This window comes from Geotrypetes seraphini, chromosome 1, assembly GCF_902459505.1.
Source record: "Geotrypetes seraphini chromosome 1, aGeoSer1.1, whole genome shotgun sequence".
Lineage (NCBI taxonomy): Eukaryota > Metazoa > Chordata > Amphibia > Gymnophiona > Dermophiidae > Geotrypetes > Geotrypetes seraphini.
Window position 1 is genome coordinate 543,037,849 of NC_047084.1, and position 24,782 is coordinate 543,062,630.

General features: G+C 41.1%; 1 protein-coding gene across 2 annotated transcripts in view; it reads left to right on the forward strand.

The window, feature by feature from the left end:
- EFNA5 (ephrin A5) overlaps positions 1-24,782 on the forward strand; it is a 627,805-nt gene that overhangs the window by 572,826 nt on the left and 30,197 nt on the right. Inside the window, exons 3-4 of one of the 2 annotated variants that reach the window (XM_033929151.1) lie at positions 16,382-16,447; positions 16,867-16,947. In XM_033929151.1, coding sequence (XP_033785042.1) covers positions 16,382-16,447; positions 16,867-16,947 — 147 coding nt within the window. The remainder of the gene's footprint in view (positions 1-16,381; positions 16,448-16,866; positions 16,948-24,782) is intronic. The other variant, XM_033929152.1, reaches the window with a different exon arrangement.

Consider the following 24,782-nt stretch of genomic DNA (forward strand, 5'->3'; position numbering starts at 1 on the left):
GTCATATTTGATTCTGCAGAGTATAAAACAGTGCTAGAGAGCTTGTGTGTGTCTGTGTTTCAACTATTGCAATTAAAGAGCCAAATTTGATAAAGAAATCTAGAAATTTTTCAATGTAAGAAATTAAATTTAGACAAGCATGCTACAGCCCAGAAGCTAAGATTGAAAGTTTCATAGGAAGCTGAAACAAGAAAGTAAAAAAAATAATAGAGTTGAAAGGCCTAACTAAAGAGCATTAGCGGGTGCCCTTGGAAAACCTTTACCTTCAAGGAAATATTGCAACTGTGCAGATTAAAAGAAAACTTATCCATTCCCATTTACAGCTGAATTGTAGCTCCTAATGTTACAACAGACTGACATATCGCCAAGAACTTCTTCATCTTGAAAAATAAAAAACTGGGGTTGATATTCAGACTATGGAGGCTGTCGGATAAGTCCTGCGGTCAGATAAGTCCCGCGGTGACCGACGTTGAATACCCTTTTTTGGGGTCTGGTGCTCTTAACCAGCTAAAGCAATATTCAGCATTAGCTGGTTAAGTTGATAGCAACCAAAAATAGGCTTGTTAATTACGTGGCCCAATTTAGCTGCTATACTTGGCTGGTCAGTACCAAATATTAGCGGTTATCGCACAATATAGCTGGTTAACTTTGCAGCACTGACCACAAATACTCAGCAAACATAACTGGTTATCTCACACTGAATTTTCATAGTTAGGTGACAGTAACAGCTAGGATGTTCATAAGAATCCTATGAGCATCGGAGCTATTACTGTGGCGGCCGGCACTAAAAAAAAACCAGCGCAGCTTTGTAAAGGAAGGGGTTAATCTCCTCATTGTCCCAGGTACATTAGATAGATTGTGAGCCCGCCAGGATAGAGAGGGAAAAATGCTTTGAGTACCTAAATAAAATCATGTAAGCCATTCTGAGTTCCCCAGGGAGAATAACAGAAAATTGAATAAATAAATAAATATCAGCTAGCACCCACGTAATTTCCAGGTGAACAAATAACCTGGATATTCAATGCTAGTGCTCATCTAATTTGGTGAGTTAGAGTTAACGTTTAAAGAAATGCTGACAATCCCTAGATGAATTCTGACCAGTGATGGTGGTCATTTGGATCACATGTTATCCACACAAAATGATAGAGCAGGTAAGCACTGGTTTTTGGAGTCCAGCTGGAAAGCGTGAAGCAATCCGCCAGCCACTACCAGGTTGGCTGGTTCCTTTCTGGAGCTTTTACCACAGCGGCCTGCGATTTAAAAAAAACAACCCAAAAACCCAAAAACAAAACAAACCCTAATGCAGCTTGATAAAAGGGGGCCTAAAGGCAGTAAGTCTCCAAGATGAACTAAGAATATCATTTCTTCAGTGTAATCACAAAGTGGAAATGCTGTGCTGCACTCTAAATAATACCGGTTACTGTAAATGTTAAGAAAAGCTTTTTTTTCCTCCCCATGCAACTTTGATTTAGTGAGATCCCACAGCAAAGCCAGCTGTTAGCACTTCTCAACTGTCAGAAAAAGCCCATCGTGACTGTCTGCTTTTCTCTCAGGCTTTCAGATGCAGACAAGCTCTCATGCCGTTCTCAACAGGTGCTGGAAGCAACACCACCTTATTTTCTATTTTTTTTCATTTGAATATGGCAGATTTCTTGGATCTTTCAAGCATATGGCCCTGGTGCCCTGGTTGTGTATTGTGCATGGCAGACACCTCTCCTGTCCCCTTCAAAACTAGCTTGCTACACCTTATAGCCTGTATCCCGCAAAGAGCTCTCCGTTCCACAGAGCATAACTACTTAGTGATTCCTACTCATAGAGAAATTGTCCATGAGCACGTTCATCAGTCCATCTTTTCCGTAAAAGGACCTACACTCTGGAACTCGCTTCTAGTTCATATATGCCCCCATACCTCCAATGCAGTATATAACAAGTGAAGCTCAACATAGGCAACTTATTTATTTATTTATTTAGAACATAAGAAGTGCCTCTGCTGGGTCAGACCAGAGGTCCATCATGCCCAGCAGTCCGCTCACGCGGCGGCCCAACAGGTCCAGGACCTGTGTAGTAGGCCTCTATCTATACCCCTCTATCCCCTTTTCCTTCAGAAAATTGTCCAATCCCTTCTTGAATCCTAATACCGTACTCTGTCCTATCACGCCCTCTGGAAGCACATTCCAGGTGTTCACCACCCGTTGGGTGAAGAAAAACGTCCTAGCATTGGTTTTGAATCTGTCCCCTTTCAACTTTTCTGAATGCCCTCTCGTTCTTGTAGTTTTCGAGAGTTTGAAGAATCTGTCTCTCTTCACTTTCTCTATGCCAGGAGCAGTGTTCCCGCTAAGCTGCGCTGGCGTGCGCTGGCGCACAAAATATTAGGTCGCAGCGCACAAGTTTCTCGTCACAGCGCAGGACCGGCAAGATTGACTCATTTGAACTTCTGCAAGATCAGCATCGGAAGCGTGCGCTGGGCCGGAGAGATCTTGGGGAGCCTCCGACAGTGGCTTTCTCCCCTCTCTGCAGCTCTCCTTTACTTCCCAGCGCAGCGATTCACGAAGGCAGCCTCGGGGCTTTTGCTGAGTCGCGGCTGCCTCTGATGATGCAACTTCCTCTTTCCTCAGAGGCGGCGCGACACAACAAAGGACCCGAGGCTGCCTTCGTGAATCGCTGCGCTGGGAAGTAAGAAGAGCTGCTGGGAGGGGAGAAAACCACTATCAGTCTGGGAAGCTGCTGGGCAGGGGAAAAAAGGGACAGCTGCTACTGGAAAGGGAGAAGGAGAGATGCTTCTGGGAGGGGAGGAGGGAAAGGAATCTGGGAAGCTGCTGGGCCAGGAAAAAAAAGGGACAGCTGCTACTGGAGAGGGAGAAGGAGAAGGAGAGATGCATCTGGGAGGGGAGGAGGGAAAGGAATCTGGGAAGCTGCTGGGCAAGGAAAAAAAGGGACAGCTGCTACTGGATAAGGAGAAGAAGGAGAGATGCTTCTGGGAGGGGAGGAGGGAAAGGAATCTGGGAAGCTGCTGGGCTAGGAAAAAAAGGGACAGCTGCTACTGGAGAGGGAGGAGGAGACGGAGAGATGCTTCTGGGAGGGGAGGAGGGAAAGGAATCTGGGAAGCTGCTGGGCCAGGAAAAAAAAGGACAGCTGCTACTGGAGAGGGAGAAGAAGGAGAGATGCTTTTGGGAGGGGAGGAGGGAAAGGAATCTGGGAAGCTGCTGGGCAAGGAAAAAAAGGGACAGCTGCTACTGGATAAGGAGAAGAAGGAGAGATGCTTCTGGGAGGGGAGGAGGGAAAGGAATCTGGGAAGCTGCTGGGCTAGGAAAAAAAGGGACAGCTGCTACTGGAGAGGGAGAAGGAGACGGAGAGATGCTTCTGGGAGGGGAGGAGGGAAAGGAATCTGGGAAGCTGCTGGGCAAGGAAAAAAAAGGGACAGCTGCTACTGGAGAGGGAGACGGAGAGATGCTGCTGGGAGGGGAGGAAGGGAAGAGAGTTACTGCTGGACAGGAGGCTGGGAGAAAGAAAAAAAGGGGGCAGGCAGGGAAACAGAAGGAAAGAAGAGAAACAGAAAAAAAGAAAGAAAGGTCAGGGAGAGAGGAAGAAAAAGTTGGGGGAGGGAATGAGGTGTGGAGGAGAGAAAGCATACAGGCTGATAGAAGGGAAGAAAGATTGGATGCACAGTCAGAAGAAGAAAGTGTAACCAGAAATCACCAGACAAGGTAGGAAAAATGATTTTATTTTAAATTTAGCAAAGTGGAGGCAGTATTACCACAGTTTTCAAAGGAATTTGCCCAAATAACTTAATAGTTAACTGGGTAAATTCCCAGAGATGAAAACTTCCCTTCACTTACTATGCACAGTTCTGAATTTATATCTGCTGTCTATATTTTACAATATGGTCCCCTTTTACTAAACCGCAATAGTGGTTTTTAGCGCAGGGAGCCTATGAGCGTCAAGAGCAGTGCTGGGCATTCAGCGCAGCTCCCTGAGCTAAAAACTGCTATTGTGGTTTAATAAAAAGGATGGAGGGTATATTTGTCTATTTTTGTATGCTATAAAAACCAAATACAGAGAGAGACTGAGAGCTGTTGACGAAGAGCTACGTGTGTGTCTTTCTTCCATTCCAGCCAGAATATCAGCTTTGTGTTCAGCCAAACAGGCCCAGGTTTCGCACTGAATAAAGTATTTTATAATTTTTATAATTTTTATTTCATAATAAAGTAATTATAAAATACTTTCTTTGTGTTTATTTGATTCCTATTCAAGAGAATTACTTTATATATAGTCAATATAGGCAGAGAGTTAAATTTTTTAACATTTTCTAATGGTGGTGTGCCTCGTGATTTTTTTCATGAAACAAGTGTGCCTTTGCCCAAAAAAGGTTGAAAAACACTGGTCTAGAAATTGAAAGCATCAAACGTATTGTCTTCTGGACTGTTTTTAATTTACAGTTTACACATATGGATGTAACAGACATAACTACATTTGTTGTAAAACATTTATTAAGATATCATTTCATCCCTACAATTTCTGTGTTCTTAAAAATATTATTTAACGTTATTTAATTTAGCGTGTAGGCCTAAAATTCCTTTGAATACCTCGTCCTCATGTATCAGCAACTTTGACAACATATTTATTTGGCTCATAACTTGCTGGCGCCCGATATTTTTAGCTCACAGTGAAAAAAGTTTGCTCACAACACCCGCCCGCTTAGAGGGAACACTGGCCAGGAGTGTCCAATGTCAGTCCTCGAGGGCCGCAATCCAGTCGGGTTTTCAGGATTTCCCCAATGAATATGCATTGAAAGCAGTGCATGCACATAGATCTCATGCATATTCATTGGGGAAATCCTGAAAACCCGACTGGATTGTGGCCCTCGAGGACCGACATTGGACACCCCTGCTCTATGCCCTTCATGATCTTAGAATTTATTTACTTTTCTTGAAGGACTTCACTCAAGGCGGTGTATAGCAAGAATAAGTTAATTTTTATTGAGTTTTCTATTTCATTCTCCCAAGGGAGCTCAGAACGGTTTACATGAGTTTATTCAGGTACTCGAGCATTTTTCCCTGTCTGTCCCAGCGGGCTCACAATCTATCTAATGTACCCGGGGCAATGGGGGGATTTAGTGACTTGCCCAGGGTCACAAGGAGCAGCGTGGCTTTGAACCCACAACCTCAGGGTGCAGAGGTTGTAGCTTTAACCACTGTGCCACCCAATTACAGCAGCAAAAATATTCAGATTACAATATAAAGGGATTCATAATCAAAATGGAAATATGTTTAAAATCCTGTCTAAATCGGCACTTGGACAATTAATAAGACAAGTCGTCCAAGTGCCGATAACCGAAACGGATTTTAGACGTATTTAAAAACAGCTTAGGCCTCTTCAGTGCTGCTGTTCGCCCAGAGCTGAAAGGGGCATTTTAGCGGGAGTGGTCAGGGCGGGATCTGGGCGGGACATGGGCTGACCTAGACTTAGTCGTACTGCAAGTATAACTGAAAGTGTAACGAGGCTGCTTGGACGGAACTTGTACGTTGTGACGTAAGAGATGTAAAAGCAGTTCTAAGTGCCCAGAAGGTATCCAAAGTAACCAGATAACCACTGCAGACACAAAGTACAGACAGACCCCCCACTCACTCCCTCAGTGATCAGTGAACCCCCCCCCCCCAAACACCATAAAAATCAGAATAGAAATGTACCTGCCTGCCTTCAGAACATCAGCACCTGGCATAGGAAAGCCTAGTAGAGAAGCACAGAGATGGCATAAGTAAGTAAATAAAGGAACTAATTTAAAGAAAGGTACACAGGAGGTCAGAATGGTATTTGAAAATTATCTCAGCTAGGCTAGGATTGGCTAAACTTACATTCAAGTTTAAGTTTATTAACAGAATTTGATTAATCGCCTATTGTAATCACTAAGCGATGTACATTACAATATATAATAAGGTAAAAAGAGATTCACAATTTAACAACAAACATTTGACTAAAACAAACATATAGTTGGGAAGGAAAAAATAAAAGTTACAATTTTCGTTTAAAATAGAAAAATGGGAAAAAACAATAGGTAAGGGTACATAAAAATCTCAGCTATTAAAAACATAATCTGCTTTAAACATTGAAGGCATCTCTAAATAAATAAGATTTTAAAGATTTTTTAAATATTAAAATGTCTTTTTCATCACGAATATATTGGGGAAGGGCATTCCACCATAGGGGACCTGTCACAGAAAAAATATCTGCCCTTCTAGTACCAATAATTTTCAAGGAAGGAACTGAGAGAAGATTTTGGTTAGAGGAACGAAGTGAGCGTTGAGTATTATAGGGTATCAAGAGTCTAGATATAAATTGCTTCTGTAGTGCATTGTTTAGGAGTGATGATGGGGGTGAATGGATTAGGACAGGAACAAATTAGTCATGTGATCCAAAAGGCCGGGTTCAATTGAAAATGATACATCAGCTGTGCCCCCCTACTTGGAGGACAAGGCCTGGAAAATTGTGATGCAAGCTGTGTCTGTCTATTTACTGGGTTACTGGGAATGTTAGGGCTCCTTTTACTAAGGTGCGCTAGCGTTTTTAGCGCACGCAGGAAATTACCACGCGCTACATTGCATGCTACGCTTCTTAGAACTAACGCCAGCTCAATGCTGGCGTTAAGGTCTAGCGCGCGGGGCAATGTAGCGCGCGCTATTCCGCGTGTTAAAGCCCTAACGCGGCTTAGTAAAAGGAGCCCTTAGCCCAGTGGATGAAAAAAATTACTGACCCTTCAGAATATAGAAACATAGAAACATAGAAATAGACGGCAGATAAGGGCCACGGCCCATCAAGTCTGCCCACTCCATTGACCCTCCCTATCTATCTTTGCGGATAGATCCCACATGTTTGTCCCATTTGGCCTTAAAATCTGGCACGCTTCTGGCCTCAATAACCTGAAGTGGAAGACTATTCCAGCGATCAACCACCCTTTCGGTGAAGAAGAACTTCCTAGTGTCACCGTGCAGTTTCCCGCCCCTGATATGACAGTCAATTTTGTATTGGAAAAGATGGGTATGTCTTTTTGCCAAATGAGCTACTGAAGAATAGAATAGGCTACCGTCTGAGATTATACAATCCTATTTGATCTTCAGGAAGGCACTGAAAGCTAAAAGCCAATCTTCAAAAGTATATAAAACATATTGAGGCTAATATTCAAAGCACTTAGGGCTCCTTTTACGAAGTGGCATTAGCAATTTAATGCGCATAATAGCGCATGCAAAACTGCCGTCCACGCTAGACGCTAACGCCAGCATTGAGCTGGCGTTAGTTCTAGCCACGTAGTGCAGGTTTAGCGTGCGCTAAAACCGCTAACGCAGCTTCGTAAAAGGAGCCCTTAATCACACACAAAGTAGTTTATGTGTCTAAATTCTTTGAAAATGAGCCCTTTATAGTTTTAAAAAATTGAGAGGGGATTATTACTTACCCAGCAAATAGTGGACAAAAGAGCTCAGAACACTCTGGGGGGTAGGGGGGGAGGGAAATTCATCAAGGGGTACTAAGGCCTAGATTCACTAACCTTACCTATTGTGTCCCGACCAGTTTGTGAGCACTTTGCGACCGCAATTCAATTCACTAACCTTCCTCCCGATCCATACCCAATCCGATCCGCGTATGCAAAAGTAGGAAGGCAGCGATTCACTAAACAAAATCAGGAACACCGACTGGGCTGGCTGATCAAAAAAGAAACGACTTTCTGAGGACCAGTCGCTCACGTCCTTTCTGACTGTCCTGCTCTCTGCCGCCCTGCCTCTCTTCCGCCCTGCCTCTCTGCCGCCCTTCGAGCCCGTGGTTTTAACTCGCGGGTTTAAAGCGGGGCTGCACTATGGCGTGTTCTGTTCTGTTCTATAGTGTAGCCCCGCTTTAAACCCACTGGTTAAAACCACGGGCTCGCGAGTAAAAGTCCCCTCCGCTGATTCCAACAGAAGTTTTGTCCGAATAAATAAAAAGGAATGTCATTTGATGCCTGTTAGTTACCGATCTCTCCCTCCCTGTACATTCACAGCTCTTTCTTTCTCTTTCTGGCTTTCTTTTTGTTGTATTTTTTCTTTCTACCTGTCTGGATCCTGTGGTTTGTGGGTTGTACATGAGGGGGCAACAACTACATTCATTTTGAAAGGGCTTCTCGCATGCAAGTTTAAGCAACCATGCTCTGTGAATAAACAAATAAAAAGTCAAAGCAACAGTCCAGAAACAATAACATGTTTTGGTTGTGTTTTTTTTTCTTGGAGTAGCAGGGCCTTTGCTGTTAACCCCCCTCCCCTTTGTTTTGACCTCACTTGTGCAGTCTGCACATGCGTCGGGATCGCTGTTCAGCTTTCTGTGTGGTCAGTGTGGGGTGTGCCTCCGCTCGCACCAATTTGCATGAAGACTCGTTGTAAATCAGTCGCCTGGCCATGGATCGGATTGGATTGCCCACGGATCAGATCGGATCAGTAAGGCTAGTGAATCCAGGCCTAACTGATTTAGCTCACGCTAGACACGAAGATGCCCATAGGAATACAATAGGCATCTTAGCATCTAGCATGTGCTAAATCAATTAGCGCCCCTTGATGAATTCCCCCCTCAGAACATACCAAGGGGGGGGGGAGTAATTAATCAAGGGGTGCTAACCAATTTAGGCCCCGATTCACTAAAGTCAGAGATCGTCAATAAATCCGTGAAACAATCGCTGCTAATCGCCCCGATTCACAAAACGGCCCATTTGCTGATCCGGCCATGCAAATTTGTAAAACCCCATGCAAAATAGCTAAGCAATTAAGAACATAAGAACATAAGAAGTTGCCTCCGCTGAGGCAGACCATAGGTCCATCCTGCTCAGCGGTCCGCACCCGTGGCAGCCCATCAGGCCCATTGCCTGAGCAATGGTCTATACCTATCTATACCCCCCAATCCCTTTTTCTTCTAGGAATCTATCCAAACCTTCTTTGAAACCATTTAATGTTTTCTTGTCTACAACAGCCTCTGGAAGCGCGTTCCATGCATCCACCACCCTCTGAGTGAAAAAGTACTTCCTAGCGTTTGTTCTAAACCTGTCCCCTTTCAATTTCTCCGAGTGCCCCCTTGTACTTGTGGCGCCCCTTAATTTGAAAAATCTGCCCCTGTCTACTTTTTCTATGCCCTTCAGGATCTTGAAGGTTTCTATCATGTCTCCTCTAAGTCTCCGCTTTTCCAGGGAGAAAAGTCCCAACTGCTTCAATCTGTCGGTATATGGGAGATTTTCCATTCCCTTTATCAGTTTAGTCGCTCTTCTCTGTACTCCCTCAATTGATTCACTAACATTTGCTTGGCTATTTTGCATCAGGTTTTACGATCCTAAAACCTGACAGCTGTAGACCTGTCGGTAACTGTGTTACTGACAGGTGTTCTAGGGTTTGTTTTTTTTTTCCTTTCTTTTTTAATGGCACAGATATTTTGTGTGTATTACACACGCAAAATATCTGTCCAATAAAAAAAAGCCCTCCCCAACGACCCATGACAAAACCCCTACCTCCTTCCCTCCCCGAACCAACACAGCAGAAAGGACCCCTTTGTAATGTATAAATTATCTGACTTGAAGCAGTAACAAAGATGTGAAAAAGTTCCATGGATTTTTGTTATGTCTTTTGAACTATACAGTAGAGTCCACCAATAACCTAGTTTGATTTTGTATGTGTAGGCAAGGTGGAAGACACTTTTTGACAATAAAATGATACTATACCAGTATAATTAATGGTATGAAACATGACATTATGTTTTTACAACAGTCTTATAGTTTCTTCCAGTTGTATTATGTGGTATAATTACCATAAAAATTATACTGGAATTGAACAGCGCCTAGACACTAAAATTTATGGACTAGAAAGAAGATAGGAGATGTGTTGATTTGTTATCTTAAAATTAATAGAGTCAAATGTATATAAAAACTTTCTGGACAGCCAGGTAGCGCTTGGCAGGTTAAGACTGGAAATATAGGATGTTTGCTTTTCAAAATCACTCTAAAGGGGATTTTTAAAAATTATAAGCCCAGTTTTGCATAGGATGTTTAGGTAGGAAATGAGATGTTCCCATGCATATCATAACCAATAGCCCATAGTTATTCCCAAGAAAAATATAATGCAAAGTATAAGATCCTAAGTATGAAAAATCTAAACAAAAAACAGGACCTAATAAATCAGTTGAAGTGTCATCAAAATTACTGTTTAACAATTAGGGCTCCTTTTACTAAGGTGCGCTAGCGTTTTTAGCGCGTGCTGCATTGCCGTGCGCGTTAACCCCACGCTACATGCCAAGAACTAATGCCAGCTTAGTAAAAGGAGCCCTTAATCAATAATATAGTTAACTAAATGTGAAGTGGAAGGAAACCCTCAGCTATCAGAGACCATGCTGAGGAAAAATTCCCAAGCTGGCTTCTTGTATTCAACCTCCCATGGGGAATAGAAGTCACTGATACATCAATGGGTATTTAATTTAGAATCCACTACATCAGGGATCTCAAAGTCCCTCCTTGAGGGCCGCAATCCAGTCGGGTTTTCAGGATTTCCCCAATGAATATGCATTGAAAGCAGTGCATGCACATAGATCTCATGCATATTCAATGGGGAAATCCTGATACCCCAACTGGATTGCGGCCCTCAAGGAGGTACTTTGAGACCCCTGCACTACATGTTATTTCAACTGAAGCAAGTGAATATTGGTCACACAAGACATTTCATCCACTGGCACAGTATGCATAACCAAATAAACTCATTCAAAATATAAAGAAAAAAAGGAACTTATCTAGCAGAATGTTCTCTTTTCCTTGTTCCCTTTCTTCTTGTTTTTAATTTCATGAGCTCAACCATAGGATTCAACAGAACTCTGTTTTGGAGAAAACTTCCTTCATCAGGAGCCCAAATCATCACAATAATTTCATCAACACAATAAAAATGCTGTGAATAGCATATCAAAATGTAATATAAAGGAGAGTGTTCATGTATTCAAAGGAGCAGCATAAATACAAAAATATAACAACATAGCAATAAGACTAAATAAAATACTAAATATAAAAAGACTAATATAAAATACTAAAATTAAAACATCAAAACAATCCAAATCAAATTATGAGTGAATACTATTCACCTCACAAAATGGTATGTGTAGGAATACATTCTTTGCAAAGCTTCAGAATGCATATGAATGATGAGAAACTGGTGCACTGTAAGATCTGTCTGTAACAATGAGGGGAACTGCAGAACTGATGTACTTGAAGCAGACGCTTTATTCAATCAAATAAAATATTGTGTAGTAGCAATCAACAATTCAAATCCACATATGTTTTTAGACAATTCAATTCCACACTTGCTTTAGAGAATGGGAACCCAACACGGTCCGTGTTTCGATTGAAACATCTTCCTCAGAGGTCCCGAGATTTTTATTTAAAAAAAATGAGAACCAAAGTGGATGCACAAAAAGTGTGTAGATGAATCAGATGCCCGTGTTAGTACGAAAAAAAATTGAGCTGCTACCGTAGTGAACGTCGTCTCATTGCAGAGCTGTAGACGAAGTAAAAATTTTCCTGTCATGGGCCCATAAGCAGTCTGAGAAAGTTACATGCCTGAATTTTAGTAACTTTTTTTTATTTTTTTTTCACATAAAGGGGATGGGGTTTGGCTTTTTGTATTACAAATTGTTTACTCTAATGGGATTTTTTAAAACCTCATTTTTTTTTTTTTTTGGTGACTTTAGTCCGGTTTTCCCAGAGATGATCACAAATGTTAGTAAGTGTGAGCCTTCTAAAATGACATTCTGTCAGTAATTATCCATTTTAAATGCATCATGACCAAGTACCTGTTCTACTGAAACAGTCCTGCTGGGAGAATGAACCTTTTAAAATATTCATTTTCCATATTGAGAATCAGACAGTTACTGTGCATCACCTTTTGCATAAAGAACTGATAAGCTATTAAAGTAATACGATTTTTTTTTCACTATTTGCCTGCTACAAAATGAATACATCTTCAGTGAACCAGACCAAACTGTCATCCTAATAATGGGCACTTGGTATTTTTTTTTTTCTAGAATTTCAGACTTCTGTCCACAAGGATCTCATTTCCAATGAATGTTCAGGAGTTGTATTTGCGTGCCATTCAATTTGCACGCCAGCACAATTCTTGAATATTTATCATAGGTGTTGGAAAAGGGAGATCCACAGGTGCCACGGCACTCTCATAATATTAGCATGTGATGCTGCATTGCCGCTTCCTGCTGCCCTCTGGATCCAGCACCTCCCTATCGCAGCTCCTCCTGCTCGTTGCTGACTTCTCTCATTTCCCCCACCCACCATCTCCACAGCCCACCAACCTTGCTATTGTTTGTATCAGCACTGGAACAGGCTGCCTCTGGCTGCTACAGGGCAGTATGTTTCAGTACTGCTGCCCAAACTAGCAAAGCTGGTAGGCTGTGGGAACAGGGAGTGTATATGTAGGGAGGGGAGGGGCTGAGAGATGCCAAGCCATAGGTGGGCAAGAGGAAGACAGAGAGGGGATGCTGGACCTAGGGAAGAGAACAAAGGGGGATATTGCAAATGGGGTGAGGAGGGAGGACAGGAAAGAAGAAGGAGCTAATTGAGAATATGAATCGGTGGGGAATGGGAGTGGTAAGACATTTGCACCGTGATATTCAGCACTATTTAACCGGCCAGGAACAGTGCCTGTCTGATTAAATAGCATCTGGCTGTCTAGCTGTTAATATTCAGTGAGAGATAGCCAGTTATCTCCGCTATTTGTGGTTAGTGGTCAAGCACTGGCCAGTTAAGTTTAGCTGTTAAACTAGGCAACGTAAATAGCAGGCCTATCTTTGTCCACTATTATCTTAAATATTGACTTAGATGGTTAAGCATATGGGCTGAATATCAGCCACTTATTTTTTCTGTGGTGAGGATCTGTCTTTGGTGTGCAACACTTTAAAATCTGTGGTATTTTCTTATGAGCAGAGATGTGGGTGAGGCTGAGGTGGAGCTTGGGTTCCTCAGACTAAAAAGGTGTTCCACTGCCCCTATTAATGAAAGATAATTTGAGACACCAATAATTCTAATATTGTACTAAAAGAATCAATAAACTACCAAAATTATTTTTTTTGGGGGGTGGGGGTGATCTGTGGTTGTGTTTTAGGTTTTCATTATACTTCAAATGTCACTGTGTCATGTTCTTTTTGTTTGTGTGTATCAAAATTAAGGTGTTAACCCTTAATCCCTCCAGTGGTCAGTTACTCAATCAGAGCACCTTTTTGTACCCTAGACATGACTTTTTTTTTAAAAAAAAATGTCTAACTTAGAACATCCTTATTTTTAGACTTGGATGTTTCTTCCCATTCGGTAATTAAGAACATAAGAATTGCTGTTAGATGTCCTGATTGGGGCCCTCTCTAGTAGAGAATGACACGGTGACAAAATTCATCACCATTCCCATCCCCGCGGATAACCGCGGGAAATAATCCCATATCATTTTCTAGTGTCTATTTCAACCTCGGTCCTTCTACACCAGCATTCTTCAAAGCAAAGCTTGCGGGTCAGTGGTTGTGCCCAATTATACTCTGATTCTTCCCTCTCTCCTTAAAGAATGACATGAAGATGGTTTCCCGCAGTTATCCGCGGGGATGGGAAAGGTGATGAATTTTGTCACCGTGTCATTCTCTACTCTCTAGTTCTGCCCAAAACATGTTCTCTCAACACCCCCTTGCTATTAGGACATACTGCAGTTTTGGACGTTTCAAGCACCTGGATATCCATCTGGATATCTTGAGATGTACATGTGCTTTGAAAATAAGTACCAGCATAATCTTTCATTTCCAAACGATTCCTAATATTGAAGAAAAAGTGATTCTTAACAGCAATATACTCAGAGTCTGGAAATGTTTTGCCTTGTGTTAAGAAACTTATGGGTCTATTTGCAAAGGTGCACTTTTGAGCAGTGCACACTAACCCCCTCTTTTACTAAGGTGCGCTAACCGATTTAGCGTGTGCAAACTGATTTAGCACGCACTAATCGAATTATCTAAATGCTAACGCGTCCCTAGACTAGCATGCACGCGTTTAGCATTTAGCATGTGCTAATTCGATTAGTGTGCACTAAATCAGTTAGCGCACCTTAGTGAAAGAGGGGGTAAATGATGAACCACCCAGTCTGTTCCTATGGGAGACTCGGCATTTAGCTAAACGGCGCACTTTTGTAAAAGCCTGCATTTGCTCCTTTAGCAGTTATGATAAATTCACAAGAGCTGCCACAAAATTATATTGTTGAAAGTTAATTAGTAACAGATATGTTTTCAATGAGTTGTTTTTTTTTTTTATTATGCTCGGCGTAAAAACTAAAACTTTGGAGTTTTAGCTGATGTTGCCACAAGACCTGACACTAAACTTTAATTTAGCAAATATCAGCTGATTACAACTTGATTGTGCTATAGACTTTCCCAACAGGTGCCATCTTGCGACTCTCATGCAAGCTTTTCTTTGACCTTAGTAGGGTCACAAGCATCAGGTTGAGAGCCCCATTACAGCATGGAACCTGAGCGTTCATTGTTCCATTTGCAAACACAGCAAGAAAACCATTTCAATTTGTCATTAATTTTCAATTTTCCAGTGTAGCCATGTGTTAAAAGATGATTACAGTGGCAGGTGCTGGCCAGTTGCTCGAAAAGCAAAAAAAAGAAAGGCTTTCCAACCAGCATACATAGCATGCTCTCACCATTTAAAACTGTAAATTATTGGGTAAACACTTTCCCTTGTGGGTTTGTATAGAACCTGAGTCAAGCCCATGGCAGTGCTAGGCTCTATTCTTTTTCCTGGCATGTGTTCACATACTTTTAAAATAAGAGGACACAGAACGTTTGCCTTGATACCAGTGGCGTACCAAGGTGGGTAGTGGGGGGGGAGGTCCGCTCTGGGTGCACGCTTCAAGGGGGTGCATAGCCAGCCGGGTCCGGAACCTCCCGCACTGCTCAAAACCGCACCTCAGTGCGGCTGCCGTACTTATTCCAGAGCAGAGTCGGCAGCTGCGCTGAAGTGCAGGAAGGTTCCATGATGACTACTTCTGCTGCCTCTGCTCTGGAAGAGGTAAGTGATGTCGGGGGTGGGGAGGGGGTGGGTGGACCGGCAGCCGCAGTCATCGCGGAACCTTGCCGCAACTCCCTGCATCTGCCGGCCCTGCCCCCCTCCGACGTCACTTACCTCTTCCGGAGCAGAGGCAACAGAAGTAGTCATCGTGGGACCTTGCTGATTTGGATGGAGAGAGAAAGGAGCATAGTAGAGTGGTGGAAGGAGAAAAAGGAGGTCAGGGTGAAATGGAATGGGTGGTGAAGGGAGCAAAAGGGGATCAGGGTGATAAGAAAGGGTGTGGAGAGTGAGAAAGGGGGGGTCAGGGTGGTATAGAAGCCATGGTGGAGGGAGAAAAAGGGGGCAGATGCTGATGGAATTGCATGGAAAGGGGAAAGAGACATAAGGAGGAAGGATACTGCATGGAATTGGGTTGGAAGGAGTGAAAGGGGGCAGATGCTGATGGAAGTGGGGGGGAAGGGATAGGAGAGAGTGAAATTCCAGACCATGGGGGTGTGGGAGAGGGAAGGAGAGGAGAGAGATGCCAGACCATTGGAGGAGGGAAGGGAAGAAGGTGGATGCCAGACCAATGGAGGTGAAGGGAGAGATGGAAGGGGAGGCATAAAGTTTCTGGAAAGGGAATAGAAGGAGAGAAGATGCCATATAGAAGGGGCAGAGAGAAGGTAGACAGTGGATGAAAGGAAGAGAGTGACAAGAAAATGAGGAAAGCAGAAACCAGAGAAGACAAGGTAGAAAAAAAATTATATTTATTTTTTTGCTTTATTGGAGATGCATCGCTGTTTCTGTGGTGTTGCATGGTGCTTCAGTTTAACCTTTGTCTACATTTTTTTATTCTATCTCCCCATTTACAAAACTGTAGAGCATTTTTTAGTGTTGGCATCTGAGCTGTTATCACCATGGCTAAAAACCACACTACAGTTTTGTAAAAGGGGGAGGGGTTAGTTTGTGATTACATACTAGACGAAGGTGTTTTCTGTGTTCTGTGTGTTCAAAAAGACATGGATTTCTGTTAGGATTGACTGTGTAGGATTGACCTGTACTAGTCTGGCTTGTTTAGTTTTACAATGTGTTTATTGGTATACTTGTCACTGCAGTATGCAAGATACTGCCTTTTCCTAGGTACACTCTTGTGTGACGTGTGGATTGTTACTAAAAATCATGTTTTTCATACAGATGGGGAATGTGTCAAAAAATGATGGGCCCCAGGTGTCACATATGCTAGGTACGCCACTGTTTGATACCCAAAATAAATTAATTAATTTTTTTCCCCTTTCCTTTTCTTATGTTTTACAGCTTCCGCTATTCCAGATAATGGAAGGAGATCGTGCCTAAGGCTCAAAGTCTATGTGCGACCAGCAAGTAAGTCCTTTTCCATGAAGCTTTGGAGGGTGGCTTTGTAGCGCATGCTTTACTGTGTGGTCTGGTAAAAAGTGGTACAATTTTTGACCGTTAAAAACCTTGTGTTCTGTTCTGTATATCAACATTTGTGGTTCGGTTTCATCATATTTTTCTTGCCATTCTTCATTAAGCTTTTTTAAGTACCTAGAAAGCGGTTGCTAACTTGTTGTTTCTCGCATTGTTGTACATATAAGGCAAAGGGAAGAATTACGTGGCACTTTGAGGAGTGCCGCTGATTTAAAGGGTGGGAAAGAGACAAAAAATACCAACAAAAACTAAAACAAAATAACAAAAATAAATAAAAAATAAATGGAAGGAAAGTGGGAGATTTAAGGGTGTCTCACTAACATATTTGGCTGTTATCTCTATTTTTGTTATAGACAGCTGTATGAAAACTATAGGTGTTCATGATCGTGTTTTCGATGTTAACGACAAAGTAGAAAATTCATTAGAACCAGCAGGTTAGTATGCTTAGAGAATCTATTTTAACCAATGCGTCCCTTCTGCTGGAGCCTCAGTATTTTTTATTTATTTATTTATTTTTCGGTTTGGTTTGGTTTATTTTGGTTATCCTTTGTTTCTGCTTCTGTGTATGCTTTGCATGGTGCAGTTCCTCCACTCTTGCTCCTCAATGCTACTGTCTACTTACGTTAATTCTCATTCTTGTAATGTACTTGTCTAATGCATGGAAGACAAGCTGTTACTCCTTTTCTGTGCTGTATAGTTTAATAAATTACAACGCCTCAACAGAAAAGCCCAAAATGTAAGAAACTCCCATTCCCTTAGCATGCTAATAAGTTTAACACCTTGTCTTTTAACCATATGGGTCTATGGAGATAAGGGGGGAGAGGGAAGGGGGATTTATTATCTACACAAACTGTGATATTTATGTGTATTACTTTTTTCTTCATGTGGTGTGTCTGAAAATCCAACATACTTGGCACTGCTTATTTAACATACATGCATGGTTCAAGCATGCCAGAACTCTTGAAATGATATCTTGCACAGCTAGTGCTGTTACGTCTGGCCGGAAGGTTTTTACACATCTCGATATCCATTTCGCCTTTCTCTTTCAAAAGTTAGTAAGCACTAAATCTTGCAAAATATTAATACCGCCCCTTAGCTGAAAATATAATATAGTCTGAATGTACATATTTTATTAATGGAAATAAATTTTCAACTATGTGAAACTTTCTTCCAAATAGTTACCGCTAAAATGTTTTGGTGTTTTTTTTTTTTCTTTTATTTTAAAATTACTTTGCAGAGAGTTTGGGACTCATAAATAAATAAATAAATAAAATAGATGTCCAAAAGACAATATAAACTGCCACTTGGACATCTTACTAGTCAAAACATCCAAGTGGCCATTTTCAAAACTGACTTTCTAGATGTCTTTCTGGTCATTTTGTCGCCAGTGCGTCTAAGTCTTAAGTGGGCATGTTAGAGGCTTGGTTTGGGCAGGCTTAGGACTTGGACGCTCTGCAGGGATAATCACACTTTTAACAAAACGTCCAGGGCACAATTTAGACATGTGGGGCCAGACCTGTTTTTAAAACAAGGGTCAAAAAGGTGCCCAAACTGGCCAGATGACCACTGGAGGGATTAATAGCTCACACTACAATTTTATTTTTGTCAAAGAAACCTCAAATATCAAGGCTGATCAAGCTTAAATTTTAGATGAATAGGTTGTATGACACTGGAGGGATTAATGTAATAATTGGCACTACTTAAATTTATTTAAATGAAGAACACTCCACTATCTGATGTCATCAAATCCAAATTTACAAATCGTCTTACTGGTCCTCAGCGGGCCACCAGGCACTCAAACTACTTTCATTGTGCTGGGCTTTATGTTCTCACTCGTCATCGGATCCAGTGGTAGCCTTGAGAAAGCCCTTTGAACTATACGGGCGAAACATGTTGGTGACTCTACCCCTGTTGAAAAGTGTCTTTTACACAGCTAAGTACTTTTAGTACATATTTATTTAAGATAAATATTAAAGTTTATTTAACTATAACTATCGAAAATATCAAGTATTTAGAAAACTGGATCCGATGACGAGTGGGAGCATAAAGCCCAGCATAATGAAAGTAGTTTGAGTGCCTGGTGGCCCGCTGAGGACCAGTAAGACGATTTGTAAATTTGGATGAATGAAGTACGGCAAGAATGTGAGATAAATTCTTGCGTTTGATGACATCAGATACTGGAGGGATTAAGGCATGATTCCCTCCCACCCCCCACCCCGCCCTTTACTTCCCCAGTGGTCATCGATTCCCTCCCACCACCCAAAGATGCGACAGAAACAGTACATTATTGCCTGTATTACAGCTTCAGATGGCCACACCAACAGTTGAGCACAGCAGAGGGGTACTGCAGTGAACGTCACATAAAAATATCCCAGGTACACATGTCACTATAACCTGCCTATATTGAATGGTGAACCCTCCAAAACCTACTGTACCTACATAAAGATTTCACCTGCAGACATAAGGACTATTGTTGTGGTATACAGGTAGGTACAATAGGTTTTGGGTGGATTTTGGAGAACTCACTATACAATATAAGCAGGTTATGGTGAGATTTGTACTTGCAACTTTTAAAGTGCCCCTAGAGTGCCCCTCTGCTTTGCTCTGCATAGCTGTCTGTGTGGCCAGTTTGCTAAGAATGCTGGATGGTTGGACGTCCCAATAGCTTGTTTTTGTGCATTTTTCATTTTGATGTCTTTGTATTCAAAAATGGAGAAAAATGATAGACATACTAAGGGCCAAATCGTCTTGATAGGTCATAAAAAAAATAGATGTCTTGCTATTTCAAAAATGGACATTTTCTCTATTGGATTTCTGAACATCTTCCCCAAAATGTCCAAACTCAGACTTAGACATCCTATCAAAAATGTCCCTCCACACATGTGGATTTTCTGGATTGGGGTCTCTCTCTCTCTCTCTCTCTCTCTTTCTCTTTCTTTCTCTTAGCCCTTTTTACAAAGCTACAGTAGCAATTCTGTGGCAAATGCAACAAAACCCATTCCACTCTTTTGGGCTTCAGTGCATTTGCCACGGGGGAATCAATACTGTGACTTTGTAAAAGGAGTCCTCTTTTTCTTATGTCTATAAGAGGGTCCATATTCAGAATGGATCGTTTGGGATCGTGTTACAGCTCAGGGGATTGGCAGGAGGAGGGGAACAGCAGAATCTTTCACACCACAGTTTGGCTCCTTTCAAGGCTGTAAGGAGCTTGAGCAATTTTGTGGATCCAAATTTGAAAACGTTCCCATGTTTTTTCAATTTCAAAGAAGCCCAAGTTTAATGGAAAAATAACAGTTTGGAAATCAAATGCACACCATTTAAATTTTGGGAGGCTTTTATGTACTTTTTGCTTAAGTAAAATACTTCCAAATGAAGATGAAAGTTCTGGCATCAAATACAATGTACAAATAAAGTTTTTAAGATAATACAATTCCATTAAAACTTTTAAGAGCTGAATTATTTCTTGAGTGCATTCTTTAAGATGAGTGAGGCTGATCAGATGATTTTTAGATAATCAACAACAAGTGGTCACTTCAAAACTACCTTCCGGCTGCATTCTGAAGCCCTGATTTACAAGTCCTGACTCAGACCATAGATTTGGTATGACTTCAGTAGAATTTAAGCTCTATTTATCTGTTTTTGATAGCCCGGAGCTGTGTGGTGACCCTGCATCAAGGGCAGCCAAGGGCAGCCAACATTCAAGGTGTCAAGGTACTGGTTTTACAGGAAAAAAAAAATCTTAGGTAAAGGTGTTCCTTCAGGGCAAAATGAGAGATGGCTGTGGTTATATGGGTTCCAACTTTTTAACATGTCACTTTTTTTTTTTTTTTTGCAGATGCCTTTCTTTTAAGGTGGTAGATTATAGTTTAAGCATAGCAAGCACTTAACCGGATATCAGTGGAATATCAATTTACTGTATTCTATATGCTGCTTAGAAAAGAGAGGGCATCTAGTGAGCGGCTTTGGTGTATAACAATCTTTCAGCATTTCTGTTTCCTAGAAAACTAAGGGCTCCTTTTACAAAGGTGCGCTAACACGCGCTAAAACCACTAGCACACCTTAGTAAAAGGAGCCCGTGTATAGAAGAAGCTCAGACATTTAAATGCCATTTCAGAAGAGGAAAAAAATCATACATGGGGAAACTTAGGGCTCCGCGCTAGGGCCTTAATGTGCGGAATAGCGTGCGCTAAATTGATGTGCGTGCTAGCCGCTACCACCTCCTTTTGAGCAGCACACCTTTGTAAAAGGAGCCCTTAGTATGTGTAGATGTCAAGAGGATGAGAGGCAAATAAGGAGAGAGAGTGGTCTGGGCAGACCTAGAATGTTGACATGCATGCCTTAGTTTATTTAGGGAAAACCGGATACTGGAACTTATCTAATCTAATCTGCAATTTCTGAGTCGTTCTATGCCTAACAGGGTTTAAGGCGACTTACAATTCTCAGCAGTAATAATGGGGATTAACAATGTGATTAAGAATACATAGTAATTGTACGGCGAACATCATACAGAGCAGGGGAGAAATTGTGATAAGGTCAACAAAGAGGGGATAGAGTATGCAGGGGCTAGAATTTATAATCCCGTGTAGGCAAGTGACGGCAAATGTAGGTTTGCTTTTTGCCATATGTTGATGTTAATTGTCAATAGAATACATTTCTTTAAAGAGATGAGTTTTTAGCATCCTCCAAAATCTATGGCAAGTGGCTCTGATGATAGGGGGGAGTCCATTCCAGGTCTTCACTTGTATTTGAACCCTTTTGAAGAGGGAAGAATTAGAAGGAGCTTCTTGAGATTTCTGGCCAAGGTTGCCCAGGAATTGATGAAAAGAGCTGTGTACGGCTTAGCAGAGTCTGCATATAGTGTGTGGTACATTATACATGACAGCTTGAAGGTAATATGTGCTTGTTTAGATTGTAAGCTTTTTTGAGCAGGGACTGTTTTCTTGTTCTTTGTGACTCTGTACAGCATTGTGCATATCTGGTAGCACTATAGAAATAGTAATAGTAGGATGAGAGAGCCAATGTAGGCTGCAGGAGTATGGCATGATGGATTCAAATTTCCTCAGTGTAAATATTAGCCTTATAGCTGTATTTTGGATTAGCTGTAGATTGTGGATGAGGGCGATGTTTATCCCTGCCTAATGTGAGTTGCAATAGTCCAGTTGAGATGCTACAAGCATTTGTACCAGTACGGCATGTTGAGGGTCTACCAGAACGTGCTTCACTCTCCACTGAAGTGCCCTTTATCTGTGTGGTGCCCATTGCTTCATCCCCGAAGGCCTGTTGAATCTTGTGGATCATTTCCACTTGGAAATCGCCACGTTTTACACAAAATTTAATGCAGTAGTGATGTTCAACTTTTTCTGTCATTTTGTCAAAAATGAAAATTGGACGGTGCTCACTTACACTTCCTCACTCATCGGTGGTCTGCTGGCAACTGACAGCTTCTTTAGGTGGGAACAAATTCAAGCATGCACCTTTAGGGTTGCCTACATATGTGCACCAAACCACGCCTCCCTAGCTTTATTTGTTTATGCAATAAAAATTAAGGTCTAATACTTTTTGAACAGCCCTCGTATTTCTCCCCTTCACCTTCGAGTCTCACAATACCACTTTTGCACTTCTTCCTATCAATAATAAATCTAAAAAATGTCTTGTCGCCCCGTTTTACCATGTCAGCTACTTTTTCATCCATTTACATCTTTGCTTTCCTGATTACACGAACACCCTCTCTTAACTTTTCCAGATATTTTTACCTGTCTTCCTCTTTCTGTGATCTTTTGTAGTTTATGAAAGCTAATTTCTTATTCCTTACCTTCTCAGCTGCTAATTTTGAGAACCAATGTGGCCTTCTTTTCCTCTTACTTTTATTTACTTGCTTCACAAAAAGGTTTGTCGCTCTTACAATTGCTCCTTTCAGTTTTCCCCACTGCATTTCCACTCCTTCCAGACGTTACCATCCAGACAATTCCTTGGCGTAATCCCCCATCCGAACAAAATTAGTTTTTTTTAAAGTCTAGAACCTTTGCTTTTGAATGAGCCTTCTCTTTACCCATCTTAATATTAAACCGTACCATGCAGTGATCACTAGATGCCAGATGTTCACCCACTGTGACATCAGAAACACTTTCCCCATTTGTAAGCACTAAGTCCAGTATGAGCCCATCCTGCATGAGTTCCATTACCAACTGCCGGAACAGTTCTCCCCTATCTTGCCTTTCCTCCAAGTATACATCTATCTAAAATCTTCCTCTGTAGGTAAGGCACTGGATTATCTATGTCCCCTAAAATTAATCAGAGAGGAGGCTAGGCTCTTCTAAGAGTTACTTAGCATGTTAGTCCATGTAACTCTACTGACACATAAAACGATTAGACCAAAAATGCCTGTATTAATACATAATTTATTAATACCGTATACACCATTGCTTACACTTAGATCTACAGACAAGCAATTATTAACTGTACCTTCTTTAAAAATAATCGGTACAAGAAGATTAGAAATCTTCTCTATAACAGCTCCTAAGCTGTGGAATGCTCTATCTCATGACTTAAGGGAAGAAAAACCACTTGACCGTTTCAAAGGGAAACCGAAAAGCTACCTGTTCAAAGATACTTTCTCATTATATCCTCAACTTTATCAAACTCCCAGAACCAATAATAAAACAATTATCTTAACTTAACTGCCCTTGCCCAGATGTTCTTACCTTAACTGTTCTTCTATCCTATAACAAATGTAGTTCCGCCCCGTCTTCCCTTCATGTTCTAGTATGTCTGGTTAGTTTGGAATTTATATCTATACAGTTTTACCCCCTCTTCTATTAAACTGCGCTAGCAGTTTATAAAGCAGAGAGCCATCCGCGCTGCTCCCAACGCTCATAGGAACTCTATGAGCGTCGGGAGCAGCAAAGGCCATTCAGCGTGGCTCACTGCGCCAAAAACTGCTGTTGCAGTTTCGTAGAAGAGGGGGGTTAGTATTGTATGGTTTTTATTTCTTTATTTCGTCTAGAAATCTTCTGATAGGCGATTATATCAAATTTTAATAAAACTTGGAACTTAAATTGTACATGTTACCTATGTACATGTTACCTACTGAACAAGTGCAACACATTTCTAATTGACTTTAAAGTATATTATTCCTTTCTTCATCAGAACAAAGCAAGAAGATTGATTGTCAACCTTCATTGCTAAGAATGACAGTGAAATATTTAGTTTGTTCTATAAGAATTGTATATGATTGCCACCAAGGTGCAATATTATTTCTACATTACTGGTATTGGCAATAGGAATATGCATTAATTTTTTTATTTTGTTTGTTCCATTTACATGGTTCATGCTAAATGGTTTTAGTGTTCAGTAAAACCATTTAACCTATTCTATGATGAAAACATGAAACAATTTCATTTCTCCTTTGTTTAATTTTGCAAATGACACACAATAAATTTTGTAAGCTGTATCATTTTCAAACTAAAGTAAATTCCTAATCCGTACTAGGTCTACTGTTTATTCCACAGAAATGGCTTAGAATTTTATCTTGTCAAATAGGAGAGGCATTTTAAAAGATGATTTGTCATTCTAAAAGTGTAGGGTGATAGACCAAATAAAGAGTGGTAAGTCAACCAATAAGGCCTCATTCATCACCCTAGAGCACATCTACATTGGACTGGGTTCATTTAGTCAGAAGTAGATTCAACTAATTGCATGAACAATTGGGTTAAGGTTAAAATTTGACCATCAAATGAGCCAAGTGAAAATGCACACAAACACTTTTACACAAATAGAGGGCAGTTCTGTAACAGTGCATCAAGGCACTTTATTTGAAAGCCATGAATAGAAGAAAGAGAGACCTCCCCCTCTCCCCCCAATATTAAGCAGTACTTAAATGGGCAATGCCTCTAAATACTGCCACCTAACTTAAGGTGTCGTTTATAAAATATAGCCCATAATGTCTTCTAGTAATGTTTTGATAAACTGATATTCCTATATATCCTTTGTGCAGTCACTACAAATACTTTAATAATTGATTTATAACTCAGGCTTCTGATTTTAATCAAAAATCTCCAATGCCCCAAGTACAAATGAAAATAAAGTACGTGTTTTATTACATAAACATCATGGGATTATTTTACTAAGATGTGGTAATAAATGGTCTTAGTGCTCCTTTATGAGGATTTTTCCCGCATACCAAGGCCATATTTACCTCACCAGAAAATGGCCAGTTTTCCATTTTGCCTCTTAATGGCCATGAACTAATGTTTAAAAAAAAAAAAAAAAA